We start from the raw sequence: 24,725 nt of genomic DNA on the forward strand, positions 1-24,725 counted from the left end.
ATGATTATCTTCTTATTTAATGCAGCATGTTTCCAATCAGAGCATTTGCTTTTACACCATCCTTAGCAGCGAGGAGACTGCGTTGTCACTGAGCTGGGGTTTAAATAAACATCACCTATGGAATCCAAAGTAATGATAAGGCCACCGGAAAACTCTTGAAACGAGAGAGACACTGCATACGAAGTTCTAAATATGTATGTGCGGCTACCTATGGCGATCCTCTGTTGACATCCCGCGGCCTTTCCGGTGATAAAGAACAAAAAGAGCACCCATAGCCACATCGTTGTGAACGCTCAATCAGAGTCAGATACAAAGAAAAGACAGACAACACTGTTATCTTTCGTCGTTGCTGACTATTTCATGGAATGCCTTCCGACTAGCAGCATATGTTGCACCGACAGGGAATCCGCCGGGCACTCTCGGGAAGACTGAGCCATCAACAACCCTGAGTCCCTGAACACCATGAACTCGGAATTTTGAATCAACACAACTGTCCAGACTGTTTTGGCCCATTCTGCAACTGCCAGCAGCATGATGGCTCCAAGTGTGATCTCGGATATGTTGCTCAAGTGAACGATCCGCAGGGGGGTCGATGACCTGGAAGGGCTGATACGGCTCTCTAGTGACGTTCATGATGGACATGAGATGTTCAATGCCCTCGGAAAGAGCAGCAATATCGACATCGGCGTCCTCTTGATAGAAGTTGAAGTTGATCTCCGGGGTCTCTCGGGGGTTGGACGATCGAAGTCTCACGGTGCCTGTCGGATTGCCGTTCTGCATCTTCACAACGGCCCAGAAGAAAGATGTCGACGGCCATGCAACTTCGCTGAACCCGGGATAGTGACCATCGAACACACCACCGGCCGCACCAAAGATGATGAGGTCGCAATCTGCGTTCCTGGATTGATTGCTACGATGCAGCATGAAGATGGGAGCAGCGGCCTCGCCATATGCACCATAGCCGGCTTCCCATTGTGCAAGGCAGGAGTCTGTCTCGGGGCTACCAGGCGTGCATTCTGCGAAGGGACTATTCTCCCATACGATGTTTGAACGAACGTTGATGCCTGCCTCGTAGTTGTCCTGCAGGAACTCACCCTAGGAGATTCATTAGTATGAAGAAACCTTGACTTCTTAGAAGGGAGAGGCAATGCTTACCACGGCAGGTAGATCAACAGCAACTGGGATGCTGAATCTCTCTAACTCTTCTCGAGGTCCAATTCCGCTGAGCTTGAGAAGCTGAGGAGTGTTAAATGCACCGCCTGAGATGATGACTTCCTTCTTAGCCCTGACAGTGCGCACTTGGGGCTCGACCGAGGGGTCGTATCGTCGATCGGCCTCATAAAGACCTTCTCCAACCATGAAATCTACCCCATAAGCTTTCAAGCCGGTCTCAGAATTCTTCATCAGAATGCGAGTCGCGAGGCTGTGGGTGCTTAAGGTCAACGGATATCGCGGCGTTCCATCTTCACGCTTTGAAGCCAAAGTATCCGCGATGTAATTCCAGGGGCTGCTTCTGCGGCGGTTCTCGTCAACATGTAGAGGTATCTGATACAAGCCCGGTACTTCGTAACGATCGCTATCAGGGCGGTTCAGGTCTCTTTCCATCAGCTCGATGACTTGTTCGGAATCGGGTGCTTCGATGCCCTCGGTCTGGGAGATGGCATTCTGGACCACACGAAGCACGCCCGGACGGTCGACAACGTAAGAAATGTTGTTTCTGTTCGTCTACTTGTTGTCAGTTGAATAGTCGTTACGGCTGATGAAGTCCTATTACCGAAATATATCCATCGAAACCACGGCCTGGCGTCCCCTCAGGCGTATAGGTATTTCTTTCAAGCTCGATGAACATTGATCTCATGTTTTCAGGGCCCCAGGACTCATCCCCTGTAACCTCTGCGAAGTGGTTCCAGTCACTGTCGGGTGGGAGAACCACATTCATAGCATTCGCTATAGCAGAACCAGCAACCGTAGCTCCTCTGGGATAGTATATGCCTAGTCTGAATCGGTGATTAATGACGATCCAACCAAGGGTCGGGCGCATGACTTACGGAGTTGCATCCTCGGGGGCATCAATGCCGTACCAGAGTGTGCCATTTGAAAGACGGTAGGTGAAGTAACGATCGCGACGGGCTTGAGTCTCATTCTGGTAGTGAGACACAAAAAACTGCCAAGACATGGCGGGGTCCTCCGAGTTGACATCCGCTCTGTGAAGTATAAGCACATGGCTTCATATATCGAGCGGTCTGGAAACTCACAAGCCGGGGATTTGCTGAAGAGGATCATCACCCATATTGCCTCCTGCCTCAATGAGAAAGACAGAATGACCCTCGTGTGCAAGGCTTGCGCTGAGAAACGTTAGCAACAAGACGGTAGTCGGAGGCAATACTCTTACGCTAGAGTGCCACCTCCAGGTCCTGAGCCAACGACAACATAGTCATAAGCTGTATCGTTGAGAAGACTTCCAGTCGCGCTGCCACTGAGGAGTAGAAAGAAGGCGAAAGAAAAAGGCTTCATCATCTTGTCTGGATAATGTTCAACTGCGGTATTTGCATCTATCATGTTGAAGCAATGCATTGCACTGGCTAGACACTGCTCTTTTATAGATCATAATGCCAAGGTCATTACAACAGTTTTGTAAGTATGCAAATTACCACCATCAGGAAGCATGTATCCAGCATGAGATGCGCAACTTACAGGCGTCGTCATAGTGTCTGCCAAGTTTTGATCATCATTGTCCAGGTCCTCATCGCGCATGCTGTGACAACTGCGAAAATAGGTGGCTGAGCAGGCCAGATCATGAATCCTTCATTGCGGTTGTTCGTCTCACAAGGCAAATACCGAACTATGGGAAGTAATTTATCGGCGATAAGTTAGCAGAGTTCCGATCATGTGAGGCTAAACTCATTCTCGACTCGCTGCTCACCAGCACAGCCTGCAATTTTCTACTGAGCTCTACTTGGCGGAGTTGTAGTCGGTCCTTGGCGGGCTGTGGAAGTTGAAAAAAACTGATGAGCTTCGGTTGGCGGCCTTGGCGTAGGGCAATCCACTCGGAGATAATGTGGTCAGCTTACATCCTTTATTCCGACACCAACGTGAAAGAACGGCAAGAAAGCTGGATGTGCAACGCCTCCATCCATGCTACTCTTTGCCAGGAGAAAACAAAGTCGTAAGATGCTCTCAATTTGCCAAGTCCATTTCTTAACAGGCTATGACGGGGAGCAGGTATCGGCAATATCACCAGAAATTACGGCGACCGTCATTGTTTAGTTCTTTTTTCTGGCTCCTTGCCTCAGAATTGTTCCAGCCGTACTTTATAGTCATTGCTACGTACCTTGCCTTGTTTAACGCGTAGTTTCTGAACATCGTGACGACTCTCGATGGCCATAAGGTCTTGTGGAGTTGGCTAAGTATACTTGGGCAGTAACAATCTTATAAGCACCTAAAGTGGGGTTCATGCCGGGTTTGTGGGGCCGGTCGGCCGGCGAGATCTGGCACTGCAGTCCCCGAAGACCGAGGGTGCGCCCGAGACTCGAGCAGTAGGTACCTGATCCAGTCATGACATCGGTGCGGACAGAATCCTTCTCTTATGATGTCGTGCTTCTCCTTGCATCATGTATCTATGGCAGGTAAACGGATGGATTGATGAGACAATTCTGTCTGGTTGCGCAGAAACCCCGGACTCTCGCCGGGGCCGAGTGGACGATTCACCTTGACTAGCAAGATAATTAAGGTGAGGAAAGGGAACAGCGCACGGCATGTTTCTTGTTCTAAGACAATGCCACTCCTTATATACGGTGACTGGCGTCTCTTTTATCCCATGTAACCCAAGTAAAGCTGATACTTGGCTTACACTCATTGCCAGAGCAAATATTGACGATGGCCACTCACCATCGTCTGCGCGTAGGAAGCACCTCGATTACCTCGATTTCCTCATCATGGGGCTCTCGGAAATCTCCTTCCCGTTTCCACTGGTCAAATTTATTTCTCGTTTCTTGTGGCTGAATATGTTTCATTATCCAATGCTTACTAGTCTTCCAGGAGCCGGATCTTCCGTTTTGCAATCAGTTCAGTCTTCGAGTAGTGCAAGTACGATGTAGAACAACGCATTACAGATGTCGTTCGCCATTACCCGTTTTGACGACCGTCCACCTGAAAAAGGTGTGAAACGACACATGCGGGGTGCAAATAGGGTGGACGCGACGAATAGACTTCCTATTAATATGAATAAGTCTGTTCATCCCACCGGTGCACCCATTCACCGTGCCACTTGATGTTTCGTCCGTCCATTCTCTCCAATTAGATAATGGGCCGAATCCAAGCTCTCGGGTCTTCCTTGCGGCTTCTCCACCGAGCTTAAATTCCTCTGCAAATGCCTGGGACTGATTAGGAACGACCTACTACTCTATGATAGTGCCAAGTTGCATCTAGTGAATAGTTGGAACATGGAAAGGCGACGGAAAAGCCGAGGAAACCAAATCAAACCCTGCTGAGGGCCGAAGACATAAAGGAACTAAGCCCAGATCTCGTAAGATGGAGATAGATTGTGCGATCTAATCAAACATTGACGATAATTTTCTCTTTCTTAATCCCGTAATCTTGGCCGTGTTACGACTCATAAGCCAATCATGGAGTTTTCACGAAGGGGCTGGTCTCCTCGATCGACGGTTGTTGCCATTACTTTGCTTACGTCACTAACACTTTTGAATGCACAACAACCAGTACAAGTCAAGCTGGACGATGGATCATACTCTGGTTTGACAGCGAATGGAGTCAACAAATTTTTGGGCGTTCGGTATGCGGCACCACCACAACGCTTTGCACCGCCGGTGCCTGCTTCGATGGCGCCTCACAACGAAGTCCTGAACGCGACAGCCTTCGCTCCATCCTGTATCCAGGCTATACCTGGTGAGTGAATGTCCCCTGCTACTAATCGGAGCTCGTCTGGGACTTTACTCGTATTGATCATGGCGTTGACTTCCAAAAGCTGCGATTGCTGCCATGATGCCGTCCGGTCCTGAAAGCGAAGACTGCTTGTTCGTCAATGTCTACGCACCTTCTTCTCCTCCACCCGCCGAAGGAAGAACTGTCATGGTATGGTACTATGGCGGGGGCTTTCAGTTTGGTTCTGCCAATACACCGATGTTCGATGGCTCGAGCTTTGCACGGAATCAAGACGTGATCGTTGTGACGCCAAACTACCGAACGAGTGGTGAGTATTCATTGATCACTTCGAGACCTTATCTCTCAGCCTCTGGAAAAAAGGCGTTGCTGATCATTGTGACTGCAGTCTTTGGGTTCCCAGGCGACGTCGAGGGAATACCTCCCCAAATGCGCAACGTCGGTCTCATGGACCAGAAACTAGCGCTTCAATGGGTTCAGCGTAATATTAAAGCCTTCGGTGGTGACCCAAATAAGGTGACTTTATTCGGGGAGTCAGCTGGCGGTTCATCAGTCGACCTCTTACTGCTCACAAGCGGTGCTCAGCCTTCGTTTCGTGCAGTCATCACCGAGTCTGGGACCGCATATCTCGTCACTGGACCGCAGGCAGGCGGAGATATAATCGGACTCATGACCGGCCTCTTGGGCAGACCAAACATGAAGACGCCTTTTCAGACCCTTGCAACTTCGCTTAAGTGTGGCAGCCAGAAGGCGCTTGATTGTGTTAGAGCCGCCCCGGTCGAAGCTCTTGTATCCATACTCTCTACGGGTCCCTTCAACTTCCCGCCTGTTGCAGACGGAGACACAAACGTACCGACCTCACCTGATGCTACTCGCGCTTCTGGCAAGGTTCCTAAGATACCCATGATGATAGGGACGAATCTCAGAGAAGCCGATATCTTCACAATGGGCCAGCCACCAACCGCTTTAAATGCATTCGTCGCTGCAACATTTCCCGGCGACGATGCGTTGCAAAAGGCCGTGACCGCCGCATATCCAGTCGGAGCCGGAATGCCCTTCCCGACTCCAAAGGATGCAATCACACAATTCGCCACGGACTTGGATTGGAGCTGCAGCATTGCGCATGAAGCTCGTCTTTCGGCCCAAGCAGGGGTGCCAACTTGGAGATACCTCTTCAATTCCACCTCGTTCCCACCAACGCCGGGAGGTATCTTGTCTCGTCCGGTACACGGCTCAGAGATCAGCTTCGTCTTTGGCAACCTCTCACCGGCGCCGGCGACGCCTGGCCAAGCTCTTGCCTTGAGCAAGTTCATGCAGACAGCGTGGGCCAACTTTGCCAAGAACCCCGCCAATGGGCCTGGAGTGCCTGCCTGGACGCAATTTTCTGGCAAGCCTGGTGCGATGGACCTGGGGAACTTAGGTGGTATTGTCGGGGATGGAGTATCTATGACAGATTCAAATGTGATCGATAGTCGTTGTAATCTCTTTGATGCATCATACGCTAGGAAAGTGTAGGAGCAACATGGTGTAGCTGCAGGTTGCTTCGCCTCTAAGCCCAGATTCAATCATTATTCACCCCTGAACTTTCTGGTTGACCAAAGCAACGATGATGTGACTCGCCGTGCGAATACGTACGAAAAAAGATCAGCTTGTTTGCTGGGCTTCTTGATTCCTAGTTTAAGCTTTGAGTGAGTTCATCAAAGTGGTTTTGAAATCCTCCGGCTCTCTTCCCAAAAGCTCACTCAGCAACGGCGACGCAGCAGCCGCCTCACCCCTACGGAACGCCTCAAAGGCTGAAGCCCACGGCTTCGAGTAGTCAACTCCACGGTAAGTGAAGTTCAGAATCACCTGAGCCTGAGAGGCGAACTCATCATCCGAAACCTGCTTGATCTGGACCGGGACCTTTGCTACCTCGCTGAGAATGTCGACTGTCTCCGACAAGGTCAATGTCTTTGTTCCCGAGAAGAGAATCGTCTGTTGGCGGTAAGGGAAGCTATCAGGTTCTGTGACGTAGCGAGATATGAGCTCAGCTGTAGCCTCTCCCAGCTCTTCCCTCTTAACCCATGCAATACCGGGTCCAGCGCCGTCATGAGGAATCTTGATCTCGTTGACAGATCGAGCCGGGTCAAAGAACGAGGTGTAGAGCGGGTAGGACTCGGTGTAAAGTCCTTCGCGGACAATCGTGTAATCGAAACCAGGATGCTCTTTGCCGCATGCATGAAGGTATCTCTCAGTAAGGAGGTGTGCCTTCATGACGTGAGCCACTGACTCCTGGTTCTGTGCATTTCCAGCAAAGCCCAAGGACCCATAAAAGATGTGCTTCACACCACTTGCAATGGCAGTGTCGACGGCAAACTTATGTCGCTTTGCGTGGTCTTGTCAGCTCTCATACATGTTCATAGTCATTCAGATTGTGAAGCCTTGCCTCAAACCTGTGTTCGACCTCAACTGATGCATACGAAATCAAGAACAAAGTCTTGATTCCGCGGAAACTATTCCGAATTGATTCATCGTCGTCGTAATCAGCTTGGCGAACGTCTGCTCCCAGTTCTCGTGCATGCGAAAGGTTGTTGGGGTTCCTGGAGATGAGGATCAAGTTTGTTGGAGAGAGACGTTGTAATATGTGCTTTACAGTGCCCCCACCGATACCTCCAGAGGCGGGGAAAATGCCAACTTTGTGTTGCGTGGATGAATTCATTTTGTAACACGAATGATGGACGAGCGATTGATGATGTTATGATTATTTTACGAGACTTGAGACAGTCCGGGCGCTTCATCTCAAATCTTTAAATACTACTTCCAGTCTGCTGAGACGCAGAAACGTCAGTCATATTTGCCCCTTGTGATCCGTGGAACACTAGATGACGATGGAGTGGATATTTGCAATGGATAACTCTCAAGTGTTTTCCTTGTCGCTCAGCTTAGAGCTTAGAAATTGGCTCATCGCTGAATAATCACTTTGCAGACGAAATTTCTGAGGGAAAGTCCGTGGCGCACCTCAATTCTGAAGCCATGAGAATTGACGAATCATTAGCTGTAGCCTTTGCCTGCACAAGCCTTGTTTTCAATCTTCCAGTGGGGGTGAGATATCGCTCCTTGACGTTATCAGTTCAATTCGCGTACTAGTGACCGGTTGAGCAATTGCCGCCTCGGCACCTCACTCCGGGAAAAGCGGGTCTCTCGGCCGTCTACCTCCGGCCCCCTTGAACCGGCCTCGTGGAATGGAAGAAGGCAATATAGTGTGGAATGCAACTTCGGACGAGAACTGCATCATCTTCAACGGAGGACTTTCAAATGCGGCGGGTCATCTTGGTTTAGTTGCCTGGATCTGCTATATCCATTTTGGTTTGTGTCAGTTTCTGACACTCGTCCTTGGGATGGTGCTTGGTCCTTGGTCCTCTAAGCTTGAGCAGATACCCAGCATGTGAGCATTCTCTTTATAGACCTCTCTCTCAACAATCATCAAGATTCATGGCTGAATCTCTCTGGTACGCGGTTGCATTCTGCAACGTAAGACTGACCATGGTTGAGAACTTCGCCGACACGCAAAACTAACGGTCGGCTTCCCGACGCTTGTGTCGCCACCCATCAGCAGAGGAATGCAACAAAATGATTTCATTAGAGAACCCGCTTCCGATGCCGAAGCCTGTAGTCCAAGTAACTGCCGGACCGAAGAGGAACAAAACCATTTGTCGCCCCGGCCCGTAGAGCTCTCTCAGATCCGCAGACGTGACAGTTCCATTACTCAAGTTGATATCCACTATCTCATCTGGAAATTTCAAGGTGTCCTGGTCTTATCAAATGAGCTGTGCTTCATCAAAAGTTTGAGGCATTGTCACTCTACTTCTTCCTACTGATTTTGCAAGCGGCCTGTCGAAAGTGGCCATGCTTGTACCTCGACATACATTAAGCAACGGTTCTGTCTTGTTGTGTTCTACCGAGCATTCGGATCACATTTCAACTTCGTCTTCTTCTTCATCATCCTCAACCATGGGTATGGCTGTTGTTACCACTTCGACTTCCTCTTCCACCTCCTCCACATCTACCGACTCTTCTACTCCAACTGATTCTTCTACTACCTCGATCCTAACAACATCATCTTCCACCTCGTCTTCGTCTACCGACGCACCGACAACAGCAAGCTCTTCGTCCTCTAGCACCGACACAGCTTCATCTAGTACAGACAGTCTTATTTCCTCAAGCTCAAGCACTTCGAGCTCCAGCGGAAGCACCACCGTGACGCCCACCACATCCAGCTCCAGCTCGTCTACCAGCAGTCTAGACACCTCTTCAACTAGCTCTTTGGGAAGCTCCTTGACCAGCAGCTTGGCAACTTCATCTTCGAGTACCATATCTCTGAGTAGCCTGTCCACGAGCTTGCTCGGCATCAGCAGCACTCTGAACAGTACTTTAAGCAGCACTTTCGGCGGCATCAGCAGCAGCAGCACCTCCTTGCTCTCTCTGTCCTCGACTAGTGTGCCCACGATCTCGACTTCTATTCTGCCAAGCAGCTCCTCATCCACCCTAGTCTCAACTTCCAGCTCCTTGACCAGCCCTCTCATCACTCTCGCTCAGTCGTCGTCATCCTCTATCGTCGTTGTCTCGCCTACGTTGACTACGGATACAAGGGGAATCTATGATCCGTCCATCGGTCTAGCCTTCCCTGGTCCGTCCACCACTCCGTCTACCACTCCATCCACCACTCCGTCCCCTACTTCATCTGCCACCCCTTCGACATCGGCGAGTTCCACGGGGATTGCTTCCATACCTGTCGGAGTTCTCTTCAATTTGCAAGTTCTCGCAGCTGCCGTCCCAACCAACCCTGTCTAGACATGGGTTCAGGTCTTGCAGGCCCTAAATTGCACTCTGTCAGGCCTCTATCATCCCTCATTGCCCCTCCTGTTACGTTTATCGTATAGCCGGGTTTAATAGACGCTGCACATGTTTAATTCAAAGTAATTGAGAATTCTACACCATGATTCAAGGCTATCGGGGGTGTCTTGTTAGATTCCACATTCTGCCACCGTTTTTCCATCGAAAAGTAAAGAAAAAACAAGTGTTTCAGGGGCGCTATTTCCATGAACAATACCAAACGAAACTTTTCATGCGTTGATCAATTTACCCATCCATCTTATTTGTTTCTCACACTACTGTACTCCCCGAGCTGCGTGACACTCGACAGTCTCCCTCTAGATCAACGGCCGAGCTTCGTCCACAGCCATCGGCGGCAGCATACCAAGCTTGCCAAACTCGCGGTACGTCGCAAAGATGCCCTCCGCCGTGTCGACGAACCCGTTCCAACCCATCATGCGAGCCTTGTTCGGGCTAAGGCGGCCGTAGGCATCGGGCAGCACAGCGACGTCCGTGAACATGAACTGGCCCTCGGGGTCCTCGAAAGGATCATTCAGCAGGTTGTGCTTCTTCATAATCTCCTTCCAGGCCTCGTGGTTCTCGGGCTCCTTGGCCCACGCGACGAAGGACCAAGAGAACTTCAAGCTTGCACGGGGGCCGAAACTAGACACAGACAAAAGTCAGCCAAGGGCTTCATCCTCACAACAGTCGGAGAGACACGTACCCAATAGGCGGCTCGCCAGGCATGGAGATCTTCTGCATCTTTGACTCATCCAATTCAGGCCTCCCAACCTCTGAAATCCCAAACCACTTCGCAAGCTCAGGCCAGAACAACGCATAGCTGAACGATCCCTGGTCACTCGAGTTAAACGCCTCATTCCCGCAATGCTCATTCAAAACAGCCCACTCGGACAGGTACCCAGTAAGGTGCGCATGCGAGTGTGCGTGGTCCTTGAGCCAAGCGGCCATCGTGCCGGGGAACTCGAGCGGCCTGCCGAGGTGAGCCTGCACGGCGGCGTAGACGCCGAGCCCGTAAAACGCATTCATCTGCGCGTTCTCCACGGCGCCGATGATCCAGGAGGGGCGGAAGACGTTCCATTTTGCGCCCGTCCTGGCACAGTGGTCAAAGAGGGCGTCTTCCTGCGGGTAGTAGAAGTTTGGCTCGCTGGTGACGCGCTGCGCTGATTCTACAAAGGGCGAGATGGCCTGGCCGATGTGGCCGCCGTAGTTCTTGGCGCCGGTCTGCAGGACGATGCGTTTGGGGCGGATGGAGGACTTTTCGAGTCCGTCTAGGAAGTTTTGGAGCAAGGCGGCTGGCCAGGAGTGTTATAAAGCGCAGTCTTTCTCCTCGGCAGTGGAAAATGCGCTTGTGCGGACTTACAGTTGACTTTGACGAGAGCTTCGGCGTTGGACCAAGCCGCGGCTCCGGGCTCAGGTTTGGGCTGAAGGTAGGAATAGAAAAAGACATAGTCTGCCGTGACTTGACGCTCCTCGAGACCCTGCGCGATGACGTTCGCGTCCGCCAGAAAGTCGAGCGAGATGTGTTCGATGCGCTTCTGCTGCTCGGCAGAGAAGAAGCTCATCATCTTCTCCGAGAGGGGGCTTCTCGACACTATCCAGACCTTCTTCCATCGCTGCGGTGCGTCGAGGAGGACCCTGAGGGTATGGAATCCGCTGATGCCATTGGCGCCGGTGATGAGGGCTGTCAAGTCTGTGACATCCGATGGGAAAGTTGGCAGGTTGCGGAAGATGCCTTTGTTCTGAAGAGGGAGGGCCTGAGACATAGCGTTGTCTGTATGAGTGGTTTGCGTGAGTGAAGTTTTACAGAATGTTGATCTGACCTACCGAATACTGAAAATCCATTGCCGATTGGATACACTTAATCTTTACTTATACAAACATTGGACGGTACCCTACCGAGGCCCTGAGTTGGAGAAGGTCCCTCGCAACAGGCGATTGTTTGCCAATTGGTCATGTTCGTCTCACCATCCCACCGGCTGCAAGTGGGTGAAGACGTGCCGACGCATACCTACAGCAGCGTCTCTTGCCATTTTACAGGTCACGGCGGGATATATTTTCCGCAGCTTGAATAGCTTAGAAGACGTTCAACGTTATGAGAAGCAAGTGTTCACAGTCGCATCAAAGTCCGAGTTGAATGTATGTCAGCGATCCACATCTAGCAGTTCTCTGAATGTAAGTCATTACGTAGTGTTCGTCAAACGGTGTATTCACCAGACGCGGTTTGCCGTTCTAGACCTACAAACCGGCGGGGCCTTCGGTTCAACCATCCATCCGGGTGGCCCAGTCTGCGATGCGTAGCGAGAATGTGAGATCCCGTCCGGACGAATTCATCAAGCAACGTCCTCTTGTACGGCCGAGTCTCGTACCAAATTCCTTGCCGCGGTTCAGACCGAGGCAAGTGGGTACTCTGTCTACCGGCCACGGTCCACGGTCCACGACCATTGAAAGGCAATCCTTTGGCTAAAGGCGGTAAGACCTAAGGGATAGTGCGCCGGGGCTGCAGAACGACACCTCGCCGCCTGGGACCCCGCAGCCGGTACCGATAGACGGGTAGCGTCGAGGATCTGTTGGCCCAACGGGACTTACCCACCTCCGGCGGGATGAGGTTTGTTGTGGGGACTTAAAGCCGCCGTCTGTCCTGGAGAGAGCCCTTGATGAAGTTGTGATTCAACATCGTGTGTGTGTGTATCCTTTTCAGCATCTAATCCACAAAAGCTCCGCGATACCCGCGTTCGTCCGCCGACTCGCTTCGTAAAGATGAAGATTTACTTCCAGACGGTCGATGTCGTGCATTCAGAAGACTGGAGGTTGAACCCTTCACGACGCGGTACTCGCCGTCTACAAAGTGAAGCTCGTTCAAAGTCGAAATCAAACTGTGACGGTTCTTCACCAACGTCAGCAAATGTAATTTCTCCCCTGTAGGCCACATATGTTTAGTATTTAGATCCCCCTACTATTCCCCTGACGCCGAGTTGGAGTCTGTTTTGTGCTCAGGCTCTCATACCCCTTTCCCTCTCTATCATATCTACTCATCGTTGCATGATTTGACACCGCAAACTTCTTTCTAGGGCCGTGAAGTGACAGACAGTCAAGCATGGGACCGCGAGGTGCTCGTCCAGGTATCTTCATTACAACAGACAAACTTCCACGCGGTGAAGCTACTACCGCGGCACCGCGACCCAGCAGAGTGGCACATCTCTGTAAGATCCGGCGGCAAAGATGGTGAGGACGAGGAGACCATCATCGTGGACGACTCGATGCAGAACAAGTTCAACATCAGGTGCAATGCGCTGGTCTACGATCACGAGCACGAGGACTTGATCTCCATGTTGAACATGTCACCGACGACGGTCGCCTGTATGGTGAAAAGGGGGTGATGATAGACAGGGGAGGGGCGTTTTGCAATTACTACATATGGGCCAAGGTGGGAAGGAAAGTAACGAAACAAAGAGATACAACCTACAATTTTGATTATAGGACGGGAGTTAGACAGCTGATTAATCTACAACGAGAAATCGTTCGTTTTCCTCGTTCTACCTGTGGCACTCATTCATCCAACGGTCATCGGTGCCGGACTGCATCTTCGATCGGGTTCCTCGAGTCGAACTCGTGACTAGATATGGTACATGTCAGCACTTGGTGCCATTTATTGTTGGTTCGCCACTGCCATATCTACTCTTTCAGTTGGCAACCGTCATGGTGGTAGGACACATCCGTCACCCACACATCAAGATCGATCCATCGCGATCTGGGGACGAGCAAGTACCAGATACGGAACGGACGTGACGAAACACAGATTTCGGTCAAAGACAACGATCATGAAGTCAATGGAGTATAAGTAAACACCCTTCTGGCTGGATATTGTCACAATTTGATGTGGCCTCACATCACCGAGAACTCGCCATCACGCACTTCTTATCCCCCGAACATCAACAGCAAGCAATTATGATCTCCACGCCCTTCCACCACCTAATCATCCTCATAGCATCAGCCGGGCCAGTCCTCTCAACCCTCGTGCCCCCAGGTTCCCGACAAGGAACCTACATCGTAACCCTCACCCCACAAGGCAAAGAACTCCATACCAGAGTCTCCGACATTGACGTACCACCACAACACCTCCCCCGCCGCGACGCAACATTCTGGCCCTCCGACACCAAACCGCTCTGCTCCGACAGCCCCTGGATCACCACCGCCGACTTTTCCTCCCACCCCAACGGCGCCCGTAACGCCTTCGCCGCGCAATGCGCCGCCCTCAACGGCAAACGCCTCGGCTACCGCGAAAAAACCTACAGCCATTGGGGCGACGCGGTGGCGTACATGTGCTCGTACGCGGGCAGCGGGGACGTAGGCAACGGGAGGGACGGCGGGAACCCGTGTGTTGTGCAGGAGTGGGTTGATGCCGTCGAGTGGGCTGCCAAGGAGTGTGGGGGCAGGAACGGGAATGGTTTGATGGAGTGTGGTGAGTTGCCTCTTCTTTTCCTTCCCAAGCTTCGATATAGAAGTCGTGCGTTTGTTGTGTGGAGGCGCTGACTTTTGAAATGGTCCAGCCTATCTCTCGATTCCTGGATATGAAAGAGGTGAGATGAACCTCCAAAAGTTTGACGTTCGACGGGACGGCCAGCTGACTTGTACTACAGGCGTACGGATATACGCGCGCCAATACTTCCTTTTGTTGAGGGTCTCTTTGCGGGGGGTTGTGGTTTAGCATTTGCAAGCTTGAAAGATAGGAAAGTCGTGGGCCTCATGGCAGAAGTCGCATCGGAAGAGCACTCTTCTGCCGAGTACAGATTGTAATAAAGATGTAGTAAATCCAACAGAGAACCTTGTACGGGATTGGCGTGTGGATCAATCCTCGCAGATGATGCCGTGTAGACTGTAAATCAACCACTCACATGAGTTACCTACACTCACTGATGCCCTGACAATCTTGGCCAGCTCAGCAATGGTAGCATCGTCAGTCTCCTTGGTGCCAGAGTTACTGCCGAGGTCCAACAAGACCTTTCACTGAGAATTCTGAACATTGGAAGATCCACCTTCAACTCGCTTCCTTGGTTATTCTCTGCACAATTCCAGTCATCTCACGATAGCTTTAGTACTCTCTTTTCTAAGCATCCTCTCGTTTGTTATTCATCATTAAGCCGCAAGGTATGTACTCGGGAATTATATATACTCATCAAAATCCAAGATGATGTGATGACGGATCGCCCGTTTCTCTTTCTAAACCTTTTCTTTTCCTCGCGTGCCGTTATCGACTTTTCGGGGCCGGTCATTATCGCTGTGCTCCAAAATGCACTCACGTATTACCTGAATGATTTGCGGGCTAACGGGCTCGCCCCGGGCGGTCCCAGCGCGGGGCCATTGCCCCGGAGTCGACCGCCTCGCATGTTGGGTGTGTTTGAACAGAAGGCACAAATGTACACAGATGGAAGTGTCCGCTTGGATATGTTGATACACGATCCATGGAGCCACATTTCGCAGGACTCACTTGTGGAATGTTAGCATTGGTAAAGCATCATAGGTGCTAGCCGGCCATCTTCACGAGGCAGGCTGGGGACGGCATCATACCATTGGACCATGTACTCTCCCTGTCTATCCGTGCTGTTCCTGCAAACGCATCGAACGTTGTACGTCGCTTTCGTCGGCGAGGGTAGGCTGGCCTCCGTGAAACCCGTCGGTGACATCATACCCCCGAGGTGACCCTGAAAACTGCCCGACGCAAATCGCTGTGATCGTTGACTGCCAGGTGCCTGATGTCCACGCTTTTGGCGGCTTTCAACGAGCTTCCGCAGCTCGCTTGCTGCGTCACCCCCCTTTCCCTGTGCCTCGTTCATCACGGTCTCCGCCTCGCTCTCAGCCTCGTGCTGCGAAACAGACGCACCCAAGCTGCTCGAGCTGTGTTCGCTAACGCTCCTTCGAGACGAATGGAACATGGAGGCTGACGACGGTCGACGGGGATCTGGTAATGCAAACGAGGTATTTCGGCTGGGGATGATGATTGGTTCGTCGTCTGTCGAAGAGTCGTCGTCCTCGGATTCCCAGCTCTTCTCTCTACGCGGCATTTCCCGTGTCACCGGTAGTCTGCGTACCTCCTCAAGCCGAGGCTCATCCATCACCATGGTGGTCTCAGCCCGCGCCCTGCCTCTCGAATCGATCGTGAACTTCACAGCCGTGCGAGGTCTCGGAGGAGTCGACTCGGGTATCGACGTCAGGCTCGAAAGGCGAGAGTGCTGCTGTTTCAGGGGCGATAGTCTGCCAGACGGGCGGCTCGGTGGCCTACTTGGGCCGGCTACGGGACCATTGGCCACCTGAGGCCTCGGCTGTATGGCTGGAGCGAGCTTAGGCAATGACGGCTTTGAAAGTCCGCGTCTCCCACGATTCTCACTGGCACTTCGTTGCAGTCCGTTGAGCCGCCCATTCGCTTTGATCGGGGAATTGATAGAAGCATGGCCGGATGGCCTTCCATGACCCAGCTCCTTGGTACTGAGGGAGCGGCGAATATCGCCGTGCATAGGCGCTCTCGATTGAGATTCTGCAGCCGCTGCAAGGGCAAACTGTGCCGAGCCTTGTGTGACGGGAATGTTTGCACCCATGTTTGCAGATAGCGGTCGACCGAACAAGACACCAGGATCGACTCCGCCGGGACTCATGATACCGAAGGGGTCCTCCATTGAGGTTGAGAACGAGTTTGTGACCATGGAGATATCTGCCGAGCTGGACTGGACATTGTTCATGACAGGTTTAGGAGCCAGGGGCCGTGTCCGTTTGATGGGCTGGGCAGTCTCTTGGCTACCTGACGGCGGCAGGGCAGCAGGCTCTTGAAACATTTGCGAGGCGTCAAACGAAGGCATATGGCGATGTCCCGAAGTTTGAAAGACATTGGGACCAAAGGAGAAGTCGATTTCCATGCCCGACATGTCGGCACTCGGATCCCAGAAGCTTGCGGAAGCAGTTGCCGGAGCCGACATGGGATATCCGAACATGTCGGTAGCAGTCACGAAGGCCGCCATGTTGGGATGTTGTGGGTTTCCAGAAAAGTCAGGCTGGCCGTAGCCATGGTCATTCTGCATGTTGTCGTCCTGTAGCTTAGGAGCAAGCTTCCGGCCACCCTTGTGGGAAGATGGGGGAGGAGTTGCTGTCTGCCCGTTCAAATCCGCCACACTCTCCCTGCCTTGTGAACTTTTTGCGGTGCTGTCTTGTGACGCCTGCTCTGGACTGGCCGAACCGCCTTCCTGACTGGAAAAGTCTGCTTGCTCGATCGGGGGCCTAGGAGAAGAGGGCAGTCGTCGAGCTGCGGTGACCGGGGGTAGAGGTAGGTTCGTGTTGGGGGAGAAGTGGTTGGCATGTGTTGCTATCTGGGCGGCGAGGCTCTCGGCGGACAGAGGCCTCTTGAGGCTTGCCGAAGCAGGAAAGGTAGTAGCACCTGTGGCAAAGTCGGGAAAGGAACCCGGAGAGCCTCGAAGGTTGCCTGGGGTTGTGTTGAAGACGGAGTATTCCTCTGCAAAGCGAGGCGTCCAACCACCAGCGTCGTCAAAGTGACCCTGGGACTGCTTAGGAGTTTCGAAAACGGGGCTCGGGAAAACGGCGGAAGTGGGAGTCTGTTTGGGGGTGGGCGGCTGAGCGTTTGGGTTTCCAAAGCTGTAGTCAGAGTTTCTGGTTAGCAAAATGGCGTTTTGATAGATTGTCCGGCCTGCCAATCTTTGCGACCTGGTCGAGAGGCAGAAACAGAAAGACGAACGTGAACGGGGCGGGTTTGGTAGAATTCTTGCCTGGACGCCAGCTGATCCCCACTCATAGCAATTCTACTGTAGTTCACACAACCCTAACTTGAACATGACATGAACCACCCTAACAAACGGAATTGTGCAAGCTTGAGGATATCGAGGAGTTCAGAGGACAGCCAAAGGAAGACCAGGGGTGCAATCGGCGGCCTGGGGGTCGGGGGAAGCGAAGAGCGAGTGCTGTCGATTGGTCGGTTCGTGAATGTTGGGTAGGTAGGTAGGTAGGTAGATATCAGGCGGGGGCGACGTCAGATGCGCATATCATTGATCATTACAGAAGGTCCAGACCGGCAATTTCATGTGAAGAAAAAAGATTACACCGAACGACGAAGAGCTGGCGTGAGCAAGACGATTGTATGCGTAAGGTGTCGGAGGAACTCGAGCCTGGGGGAGGTTGGGAGTCGAGGGGAAGTTTGTGAAAAGGGAGGTCCGTGAGGTGCGGCGCAGAAAGCGTATCGGGACTCTCTGTACAGCGGTGGGAGCGTGATTACAGAAGCAGATGTAGTATCTAGTCGTCAGAGTCGTAACACGGCAGATGCAAAGACTGGTCTGCAGCGAAGGGCGCTTCCAAGTTCCATGCAGAAGGCAGGATCGAGAAGAGGCAGCACAAGAAGGGGGAGAAGATAGATGGTGAAGAAGTGCTAAGGAACGTCCAGGAACCAATAGATCACTTTGTAGGAGGGAGAGGATAGAGTGTGAAGAAGACCTACGCCCAGGAAACGAAATGGACAGGTACCTAGCAGCAGCCGCAGCCGATGCAGTAATCAATGGTTAGTTACTGCATAAGCAGGTGAGAGAAGGTAACCTGAGGACGGCGCACAATTGTGCCTCAATGCTAGGTACTCGGTACGTAGATATTGGCAGTTGGCAGATGGCAGATGGCAAGCCGCGAGCTAAGGTACCTTGAGGCAGGCAGAGATGGCCTGTTCTCTTTCTCTCATTGGAGTTGGCTAATTTTTTTATTTCTTAAAATCATGTCCGTAGGGATGCAGAAACATAGAGAGAGGAACAACCTGGGTCGGGCATAGAAGTACCTCGAGTTAAGGTCGTGGATGGTACGTATCCCTAGCAAGTCAGCATTTCTCATTAGGCAAGGCCTGACAGGATAGCGGGATGGGAGCACTGTCCAGCAGTGCACAGCGCACTTGGTGAGACTGCGCTGCTCGCCTACAATTTACCATTAAAACTCAGATGCGAAAGTCACAGGCGCCTCGTCCGACTGACTGCCTCTGTTGCTGGGAGCTTCCCGGTGGATAGACTGCTGTGTCGTAATTGGGTTATAGGGCCAGTCAGCTAAACGAAACAATCTCTGACTACACGTGCCTTACCCTAGATATCCTGTTTCTTCCTTTCTCGTTTCTCTTCCACAAAGGACAAAGACGAAAGGAAAAGCCACATGTGTCGAGTCCAGTCTGACCAGATCGCCATGACGCCCCCTAACGGCGTTGGCTTCCAGGCTAGAAGCTGGCCGATGAGGGGGAAACTCGGCCAACGCCACGGAAGATGGATAGGCCAGCGTGGCTCAACAGGGAGGTCGTCAGGTGACGGGCAAGTACAGATAGCAGAGGTCGTGACTAAGATAGTCTCTAGGCTCTGATCGCCGAGCCAGAGCGCAACTTGTGCCAACTGAAACAACCCACGATACCAACTGCAAAAGGGGTTGTTTGCCCTACCTACGGTCTCTATCTTCCTTGGTGGCCAGATGTATCGTTGTCGAGATACTCTTTTCCTTGGACAGCCGCCAGCGCCTATCTAGGGTTTCAACGTGGGCAAACACGGGATGATGGTGGCATACAAGCTTCAACCGGCGTCGTCGTCCTGGGAAGCCAAGCCAGAGAATACGGCGAGCCAACGACCTTCGAGGCCCCGTCTAAAGGGAATGGCGCAATCAGATGGCATGAACGGGCTTGACAGGCACGGGCACAGTGGTGGGTGGTGTGGTGGTCTGCTCAGGTTCATGCTTGATCTGGGCGGCGGCTAACAGAGCTAATGTACTACTGTTAGTGGCCATCATCAACTGCTATGTTGCTTCGGCGATGGGAGAGCAGCTCGTGTATGGTGCACCTGCTGGTGCACTTCGCCGACGAGATATGCGATGAACCCCCCTCCAGGTCCTCTGTATGAGTAGGGAGGCTGAAGAAAGGGCCGGTTCAAGGATGTTCCTGCTCGACATGGGCATGTCTCGGTGATGGGGAGGAGGGAAATGGGAGCAAAGGCATGCAAATCAGCACCCGTCTAACCACATGGGAATTGCCCTGGCCTGATCTTGGTCTGACTTGCCCCTCGATCTGAGTCCTGTAAGCTGTCCTCCCCTGGTCTTTCCCGTCTCTGACTCAACTCGGTCTCCGAACCTCGATACAACATTCCTCTTCAGAGCGCTGAAAGTCACCATGTACGTCTCAGCTATCTGTATCCGTCAGGATAACTTATTAAAGTTGCTCCCGCATTCTTGCTGCTCTGTTCCAAGAGTTGCTGATGACAGTTGCTGATACGGTTGCCGAGACAAGTTGGCCGGTTGCTGGTTGCAACGGGGCTCGGCTGTCCAGCGAAGCGAAATGTAGAATGCGATGCGAGGAAGGATCGTCTGCAGAGAGCCCATGCAAGGTACTTAACCAAAGGCAGCCATATCCTTCGCGACTACACCGTGAGGCAGGGGTTACACGGCAAGGCACAAATCTTGGCCAGCCAGCGAGGGAAGGGGGAGAGAAGGGACTCTCCACAGTCTCCAGGACCGTCCTCTCCGTTCGCTCCTTTGGACAGGGAAGCAGGCACAGCTCGAAGAGCGCCTTGCCGATCCGGGCTGTAGTCTCGCTGTAGTCTTACTGCAGGTGCATGGCGGCCAACCCATGGGCTCTGGGCGGGCAGGTGATGGTAGGGTGAGCGACATCTGTCAAAAAACGAGCCAACAAGTCTGCAAACTGCAGTAGAGACCGATATGACAGCTGCCAAATACCATTCAATAATGCCCATCCACACAAAAGCGAGTCTGAACCTTGTTGCTCGATGCAGTCATGACGAAATAATTTCGAATGCAGAAAAGTCTCTGCAGCCCTGTGAGCAAGACAATTCCCCCCTCCTTCTCTCTCTCTCTCTCTTTCTCTCTCTCTCTCTCTCACCGAGCCAATCTTTCTTACAGTGCAATGCACATCACGTCAGTCTACCACCAACCCATTCCCACAGATACCTCACGCCCACGAGATGACCTAGCAACCAGCACTCGTTGAAGCCTCGGAAGTGGCATTTGGCAGGCCATCAGAGACTCCTGGGGCCCCGGCATGTAAGCGGCAAAACTGGTGAGTCAACGCGGCGCTGCGCTACCGAAAACTAGTCCTCGTCTATCCTCCTCCAAGCTTGCTTCGGCCACCAGACTACAGGATGCCATCTGTGCGCTGAACGAGAAAAAGGCGCTTCTCTGGGACTCGGTCACGTTGCCGTATGTATCACCACTATCCGCCCACCGTCTCACCTACAAAACTTTGGTGAACCATGGACCGTCACGATGATGATGCCCATACTAATCCGCAACCTGCGCCGTTCCCTCCGCGCTCCGGTTAGAACCCCACTGTTTCGGGGCCGGACCTCAGCTCGCTTCAGTTGCGCCTCGCCAGGGGTGGGGGAGGGAGGATTTTGGTTCTCTTTGCACGATTGAAAACTCGCTGGGCAAACCTCAAATCTTTCTCATCTTTTGAACTCGGCAGATCGATCGGTTGGAGAGACAACGCGAGCAAAACCAGACAACTTCCCGTCCGATGTTCGATGGAGCGATTGTGCTTCGGACCTACGAGCCTCTTTCAGATGTTCCCGCTCCCGCTTCCCCCCCGTCCGTCATCCAGAGTTTCAGACGGTTTGGAACTTGCAAGATGTAGTGAGCATCTGCCGAACGGACCCGGGCCAAGAGGACGGACGGGGTGAGACACTTTGTTTTCCGTGGCTCAATCATCAGCATCCAGTAATGGTGTCGTCTCCATCTCAACCCACGAACTATTTGTTCGTTAGCCGAACTCTCTTACCTTTGGTTCTTTTCTATGATGGGTTGATCGCTCTTCTGCCAACTCAGTAGTTGACACAAATACAACCGCCGCCGTTGTGGAACATGTCTGTGTTGCTGGGCGGCTGCATCTTAGCCCCTTTGGAATCTCCTATAGGGATTGCAATCCGCAACAAACATCACACACCCGACGCTTGGAGTCGGTAACTTGTCCACTCTGTTTCGGTCTCCCTCTCCTAGATGCCAACTTCCAGACACGCAGCCCGGCGGTCCATATTCAGTTGACCAAGCAATGTGTCAACGTGTTTGAGAAAACACAACGTAAAATTAGTACGAGGACGCTTGCTTCACACTTCGTAACGGCTGCGGCTGCTGAGAACTGCAGCGTCTCAACGTTGCTGTTGCCAAGACCACGTTGAGGAAACCCGCTACATGTTTCTTGCCCAGTTTCACCTCGGTCGGCAAATCATTCTACGCAAGCGCGCAGCCTCACCTCGTACCTTCTCCCCCAAGAAGCTCGTCGATAGAGGGGTAGACGCAGGCGCAGGTAAGGCCTGGCGATGGCCCGGTGCGGCAAAATGAGGCTATCCGCAACTGGATTGCGACTTCGCAAACAAAGATCGCCTCGCCTGGCCCAGGCCAACGCCGGTTTCTGTACAAGCGGCGAGAGCTGGCAAACGTTGACAACGTATTGTGCTTCCTCTTCTTCAAACATTGCAGAATCGTTCTTGTCTCTGGGCACCCAAGGCCGTCACGAGGATGAAGATGCCTCTCGTCTTGAACAGAGGGGCGAACCTCCAAGCGGCATTACCGTGGTCTCCCTTCTCACTGCGCTAGCAATGGGCAACGAACCTCGTCAATCTTTCATTGATGCGAAGCTCGAATGCGACCGAAGTTGTCAGTCAATGTTTGGTTGAGCGAAAGCTTTGCCTCGGCTGCTGCTTGGGTTTCTGACCAGCTGTTGCGTTTTCTGGACCTTCCGCGAAAGTCAGAACAGCTGCCATCTGCATCTTGAAATACCTACAAGTTCGTCTCCTGGGCTCGGCGTTGCACAGCGTCCTCTTGATCAGACTTGACACTATGCCGCGGTGAATAGGTTCGGTCTGATGACCGTGGCTGACTTGGTCAAGCCAGGAATTTAAATCACAAGTAGACCTTTTCATCGGATCGCGGTGGAATCATGTCTGACCAGAGGGGTCTGCAAATCAACATGAGCGCGAGGAACGCCGCGATAATATCGATGAGGCCTACATTAGGTTGTCAGCGGTTATTCATCTTCTTTGAACGTGAGGAGTCTTGCGCAAATGACGACTCCTGCACTCAGTGCGTGGTCGATCTCTTGACCCCTATAGTCAATCATCAGTTTTGGACACTTAGAATGACCGATTGCTTTAAGATCATGATTGTATGTTCGAGTACTCTGTTATCGTAGAAACCCACAATGGGAATTTCCAAAGGAAGTCAGGGACTGGACTACCATTCAAGCGAACAGTATAGTGCCCACGCAGCACTATATGACAATAAGTCATGTTCGCGGTACGGGATTCCATCGACAACGAATCGACGGAAAATAACCCAGAAAATAAACAGCAACGCAAGAAAAGCGCGGCATCTTCTCAGCAAAGTTCACATAGCCTTCTTAGCGATGACTCAACTCGCAAATCAAGGTTCTATCAGAGTTCAGGGGAGGACCAATTTAGACTGTGACATGAGGAAATACTCGCAAGCAAACGATTGGATGAGATGACTTCCTGGCAGCAATTGTGACTGTGTCTTCCTGGATGCTACGGAGATAGAAGTGGCTGGGGACTGAGTTGGCTGAGATCAGGGTGGTCGTACTGACGGTACGATTGGTTTGTTGTCTATGTAAGCTGCAAGGGGTTTTAAGTGCTTGCAGTTAAACGTAATTGGTTGGGTTTGGCTGCCTTCGAGCCAACGCTGAACATCTGGGTTCCCCCCCCCCCCCTCCCTTTCTATTAGTTGTAGAGTCCATCATCAGCTCCGAGGTAGATCCCCCCCTGCTTGGATCCTCAGCCATCGTGCGATGCGAGAGTTGTAGCGTCGCTAAAGACTTCGCAAGCTGGCAGGTAGCTGGGGAAGCCTTGATGGGTCTACCCAGGAACCAGGGAAGGGAAGGCTAGAAGAGCAGAAAGCACGACATCGACGTCAGGGACCGAATTGCCTCGTGAATCGTCAACGGTTCCAGTATGTGGTTTATCCTCCCTGTTTTTCCCTTCCTCCCGGCAACATCCCACCATTTCTTTCACTCCCCTCCCGCGGCCGACCTGCGCCCTAGAAAGAGAATCCGGATACGACCTCGGACTACGGCAGATGCATGCCTACCTTTCACGGTGGAGTGGACATCAGGTCTCCCGGGACTTTACCACAAACTTGGAACCTCGTCCGGCCGACGGCGACCAACGGTTGAACCTACGGATACAACTCTCTCCACTTCTTCCTCAACAACCCCCCCCCCTCCCCAGTTCTTTGCGTCACCTTTCCCCCCTTCTGCAGCTTTTGCCGTGTGTCCCATATGGGAATATGGATACTCTCGTAGGGCAAGAAAAGAATAAGCACGATCGCCCGCCAATCATCGACCCCGGCCAGGCCCGGGAAAATAGATGAGGAAAAGCCTGTGCGCAGCGCGCGCTGCCCCTCCCAGGCTCCTCTCCCTGGTAAGAAGACACAGGCCACAAGGAGATATATATAATGGCGGGGTCTCCCGGTCGAGATGCATGAATTCCGGGAGATTACGCACATACGCATGCAGCCCTCTCAGGAACACTTCTTTGCGTTCTCTGGTTCCTATTCCTCCTTTTTTTCGGGAGGGGCTCCAGTGAGGGGGTTCTTGGCCCTTTTTTTTTTTTTTTTTTTTTTTCCGCTCCTTTTCTCATCGCGCTCGTTACGAACCAACAGGATTCCTTGGTTGATCTTCTGCCCTTTGCCTAAATGGATCTTCTTCCGGGATGTAGAGACTCTTTCTCTGGGATACTCCGCCGAACCGAAACAACCGTAAGTGGCTCCATAGAACGAGAGAAACCCGAAGACCATGTCAGGAACCCGGGGAGGGGACTAGCCATAGAAGAAAAGAAGGAAGTTCTTGCTAGAGACTGGGTTTCCTGGAAGATCCCTGAGAATACGGACTGTCAAACCCGGGCTCTCTCCGGGCGACAGAGGAGGAGGAGGAG

The 24,725-nt window shown here is 52.3% G+C and overlaps 8 protein-coding genes across 8 annotated transcripts; 4 read left to right on the top strand and 4 right to left on the bottom strand.

The window, feature by feature from the left end:
- Positions 1-333: 333 nt before the first annotated feature.
- On the bottom strand, positions 334-2,514 carry BDZ83DRAFT_704147 (uncharacterized protein; the record flags this gene model as incomplete). Its single annotated transcript, XM_060511491.1, has 6 exons — positions 334-1,095; positions 1,156-1,725; positions 1,775-1,997; positions 2,049-2,204; positions 2,256-2,345; positions 2,393-2,514. 6 exons carry the CDS (start codon positions 2,512-2,514, stop codon positions 334-336), a joined length of 1,923 nt encoding a protein of 640 aa, XP_060362442.1.
- A 2,111-nt stretch (positions 2,515-4,625) lies between these two features.
- BDZ83DRAFT_754416 (Carboxylesterase) lies at positions 4,626-6,414 on the top strand (the record flags this gene model as incomplete). The annotated part of the gene is made up of 3 exons (XM_060514473.1): positions 4,626-4,905; positions 4,985-5,209; positions 5,288-6,414. 3 exons carry the CDS (start codon positions 4,626-4,628, stop codon positions 6,412-6,414), a joined length of 1,632 nt encoding a protein of 543 aa, XP_060362443.1.
- A 162-nt stretch (positions 6,415-6,576) lies between these two features.
- On the bottom strand, positions 6,577-7,597 carry BDZ83DRAFT_583169 (NmrA family protein; the record flags this gene model as incomplete). Its single annotated transcript, XM_060505622.1, has 2 exons — positions 6,577-7,263; positions 7,343-7,597. The coding sequence occupies 2 exons, from the start codon at positions 7,595-7,597 to the stop codon at positions 6,577-6,579; spliced, it is 942 nt and encodes a 313-aa protein (XP_060362444.1).
- A 1,036-nt stretch (positions 7,598-8,633) lies between these two features.
- Positions 8,634-10,070, top strand: BDZ83DRAFT_629176 (uncharacterized protein). The gene has a single exon (XM_060508753.1). It carries the CDS (start codon positions 8,785-8,787, stop codon positions 9,727-9,729), a length of 945 nt encoding a protein of 314 aa, XP_060362445.1. The 5' UTR covers positions 8,634-8,784; the 3' UTR covers positions 9,730-10,070.
- Positions 9,854-11,534, bottom strand: BDZ83DRAFT_784044 (uncharacterized protein; the record flags this gene model as incomplete). The annotated part of the gene is made up of 3 exons (XM_060515602.1): positions 9,854-10,413; positions 10,475-11,063; positions 11,132-11,534. 3 exons carry the CDS (start codon positions 11,532-11,534, stop codon positions 10,089-10,091), a joined length of 1,317 nt encoding a protein of 438 aa, XP_060362446.1. The 3' UTR covers positions 9,854-10,088.
- Positions 11,535-12,528: 994 nt separating this feature from the next.
- BDZ83DRAFT_754420 (uncharacterized protein) lies at positions 12,529-14,476 on the top strand (the record flags this gene model as incomplete). The annotated part of the gene is made up of 5 exons (XM_060514474.1): positions 12,529-12,675; positions 12,840-13,128; positions 13,757-14,230; positions 14,319-14,348; positions 14,409-14,476. 5 exons carry the CDS (start codon positions 12,529-12,531, stop codon positions 14,474-14,476), a joined length of 1,008 nt encoding a protein of 335 aa, XP_060362447.1.
- A 210-nt stretch (positions 14,477-14,686) lies between these two features.
- BDZ83DRAFT_784066 (PHD-finger domain-containing protein) lies at positions 14,687-17,423 on the bottom strand (the record flags this gene model as incomplete). The annotated part of the gene is made up of 2 exons (XM_060515603.1): positions 14,687-15,255; positions 15,337-17,423. Coding segments are annotated over 2 exons (2,271 nt in total), but the record flags the coding sequence as incomplete, so codon positions are not given.
- A 4,692-nt stretch (positions 17,424-22,115) lies between these two features.
- Positions 22,116-22,454, top strand: BDZ83DRAFT_653986 (uncharacterized protein; the record flags this gene model as incomplete). Its single annotated transcript, XM_060510679.1, has 1 exon — positions 22,116-22,454. The coding sequence occupies one exon, from the start codon at positions 22,116-22,118 to the stop codon at positions 22,452-22,454; it is 339 nt and encodes a 112-aa protein (XP_060362449.1).
- Positions 22,455-24,725: the final 2,271 nt, after the last annotated feature.

The sequence above is a fragment of the Colletotrichum acutatum genome, assembly GCF_030867785.1.
Source record: "Colletotrichum acutatum strain CBS 112980 chromosome Unknown BDZ83scaffold_80, whole genome shotgun sequence".
Classification (NCBI taxonomy): Eukaryota; Fungi; Ascomycota; class Sordariomycetes; order Glomerellales; family Glomerellaceae; genus Colletotrichum; species Colletotrichum acutatum.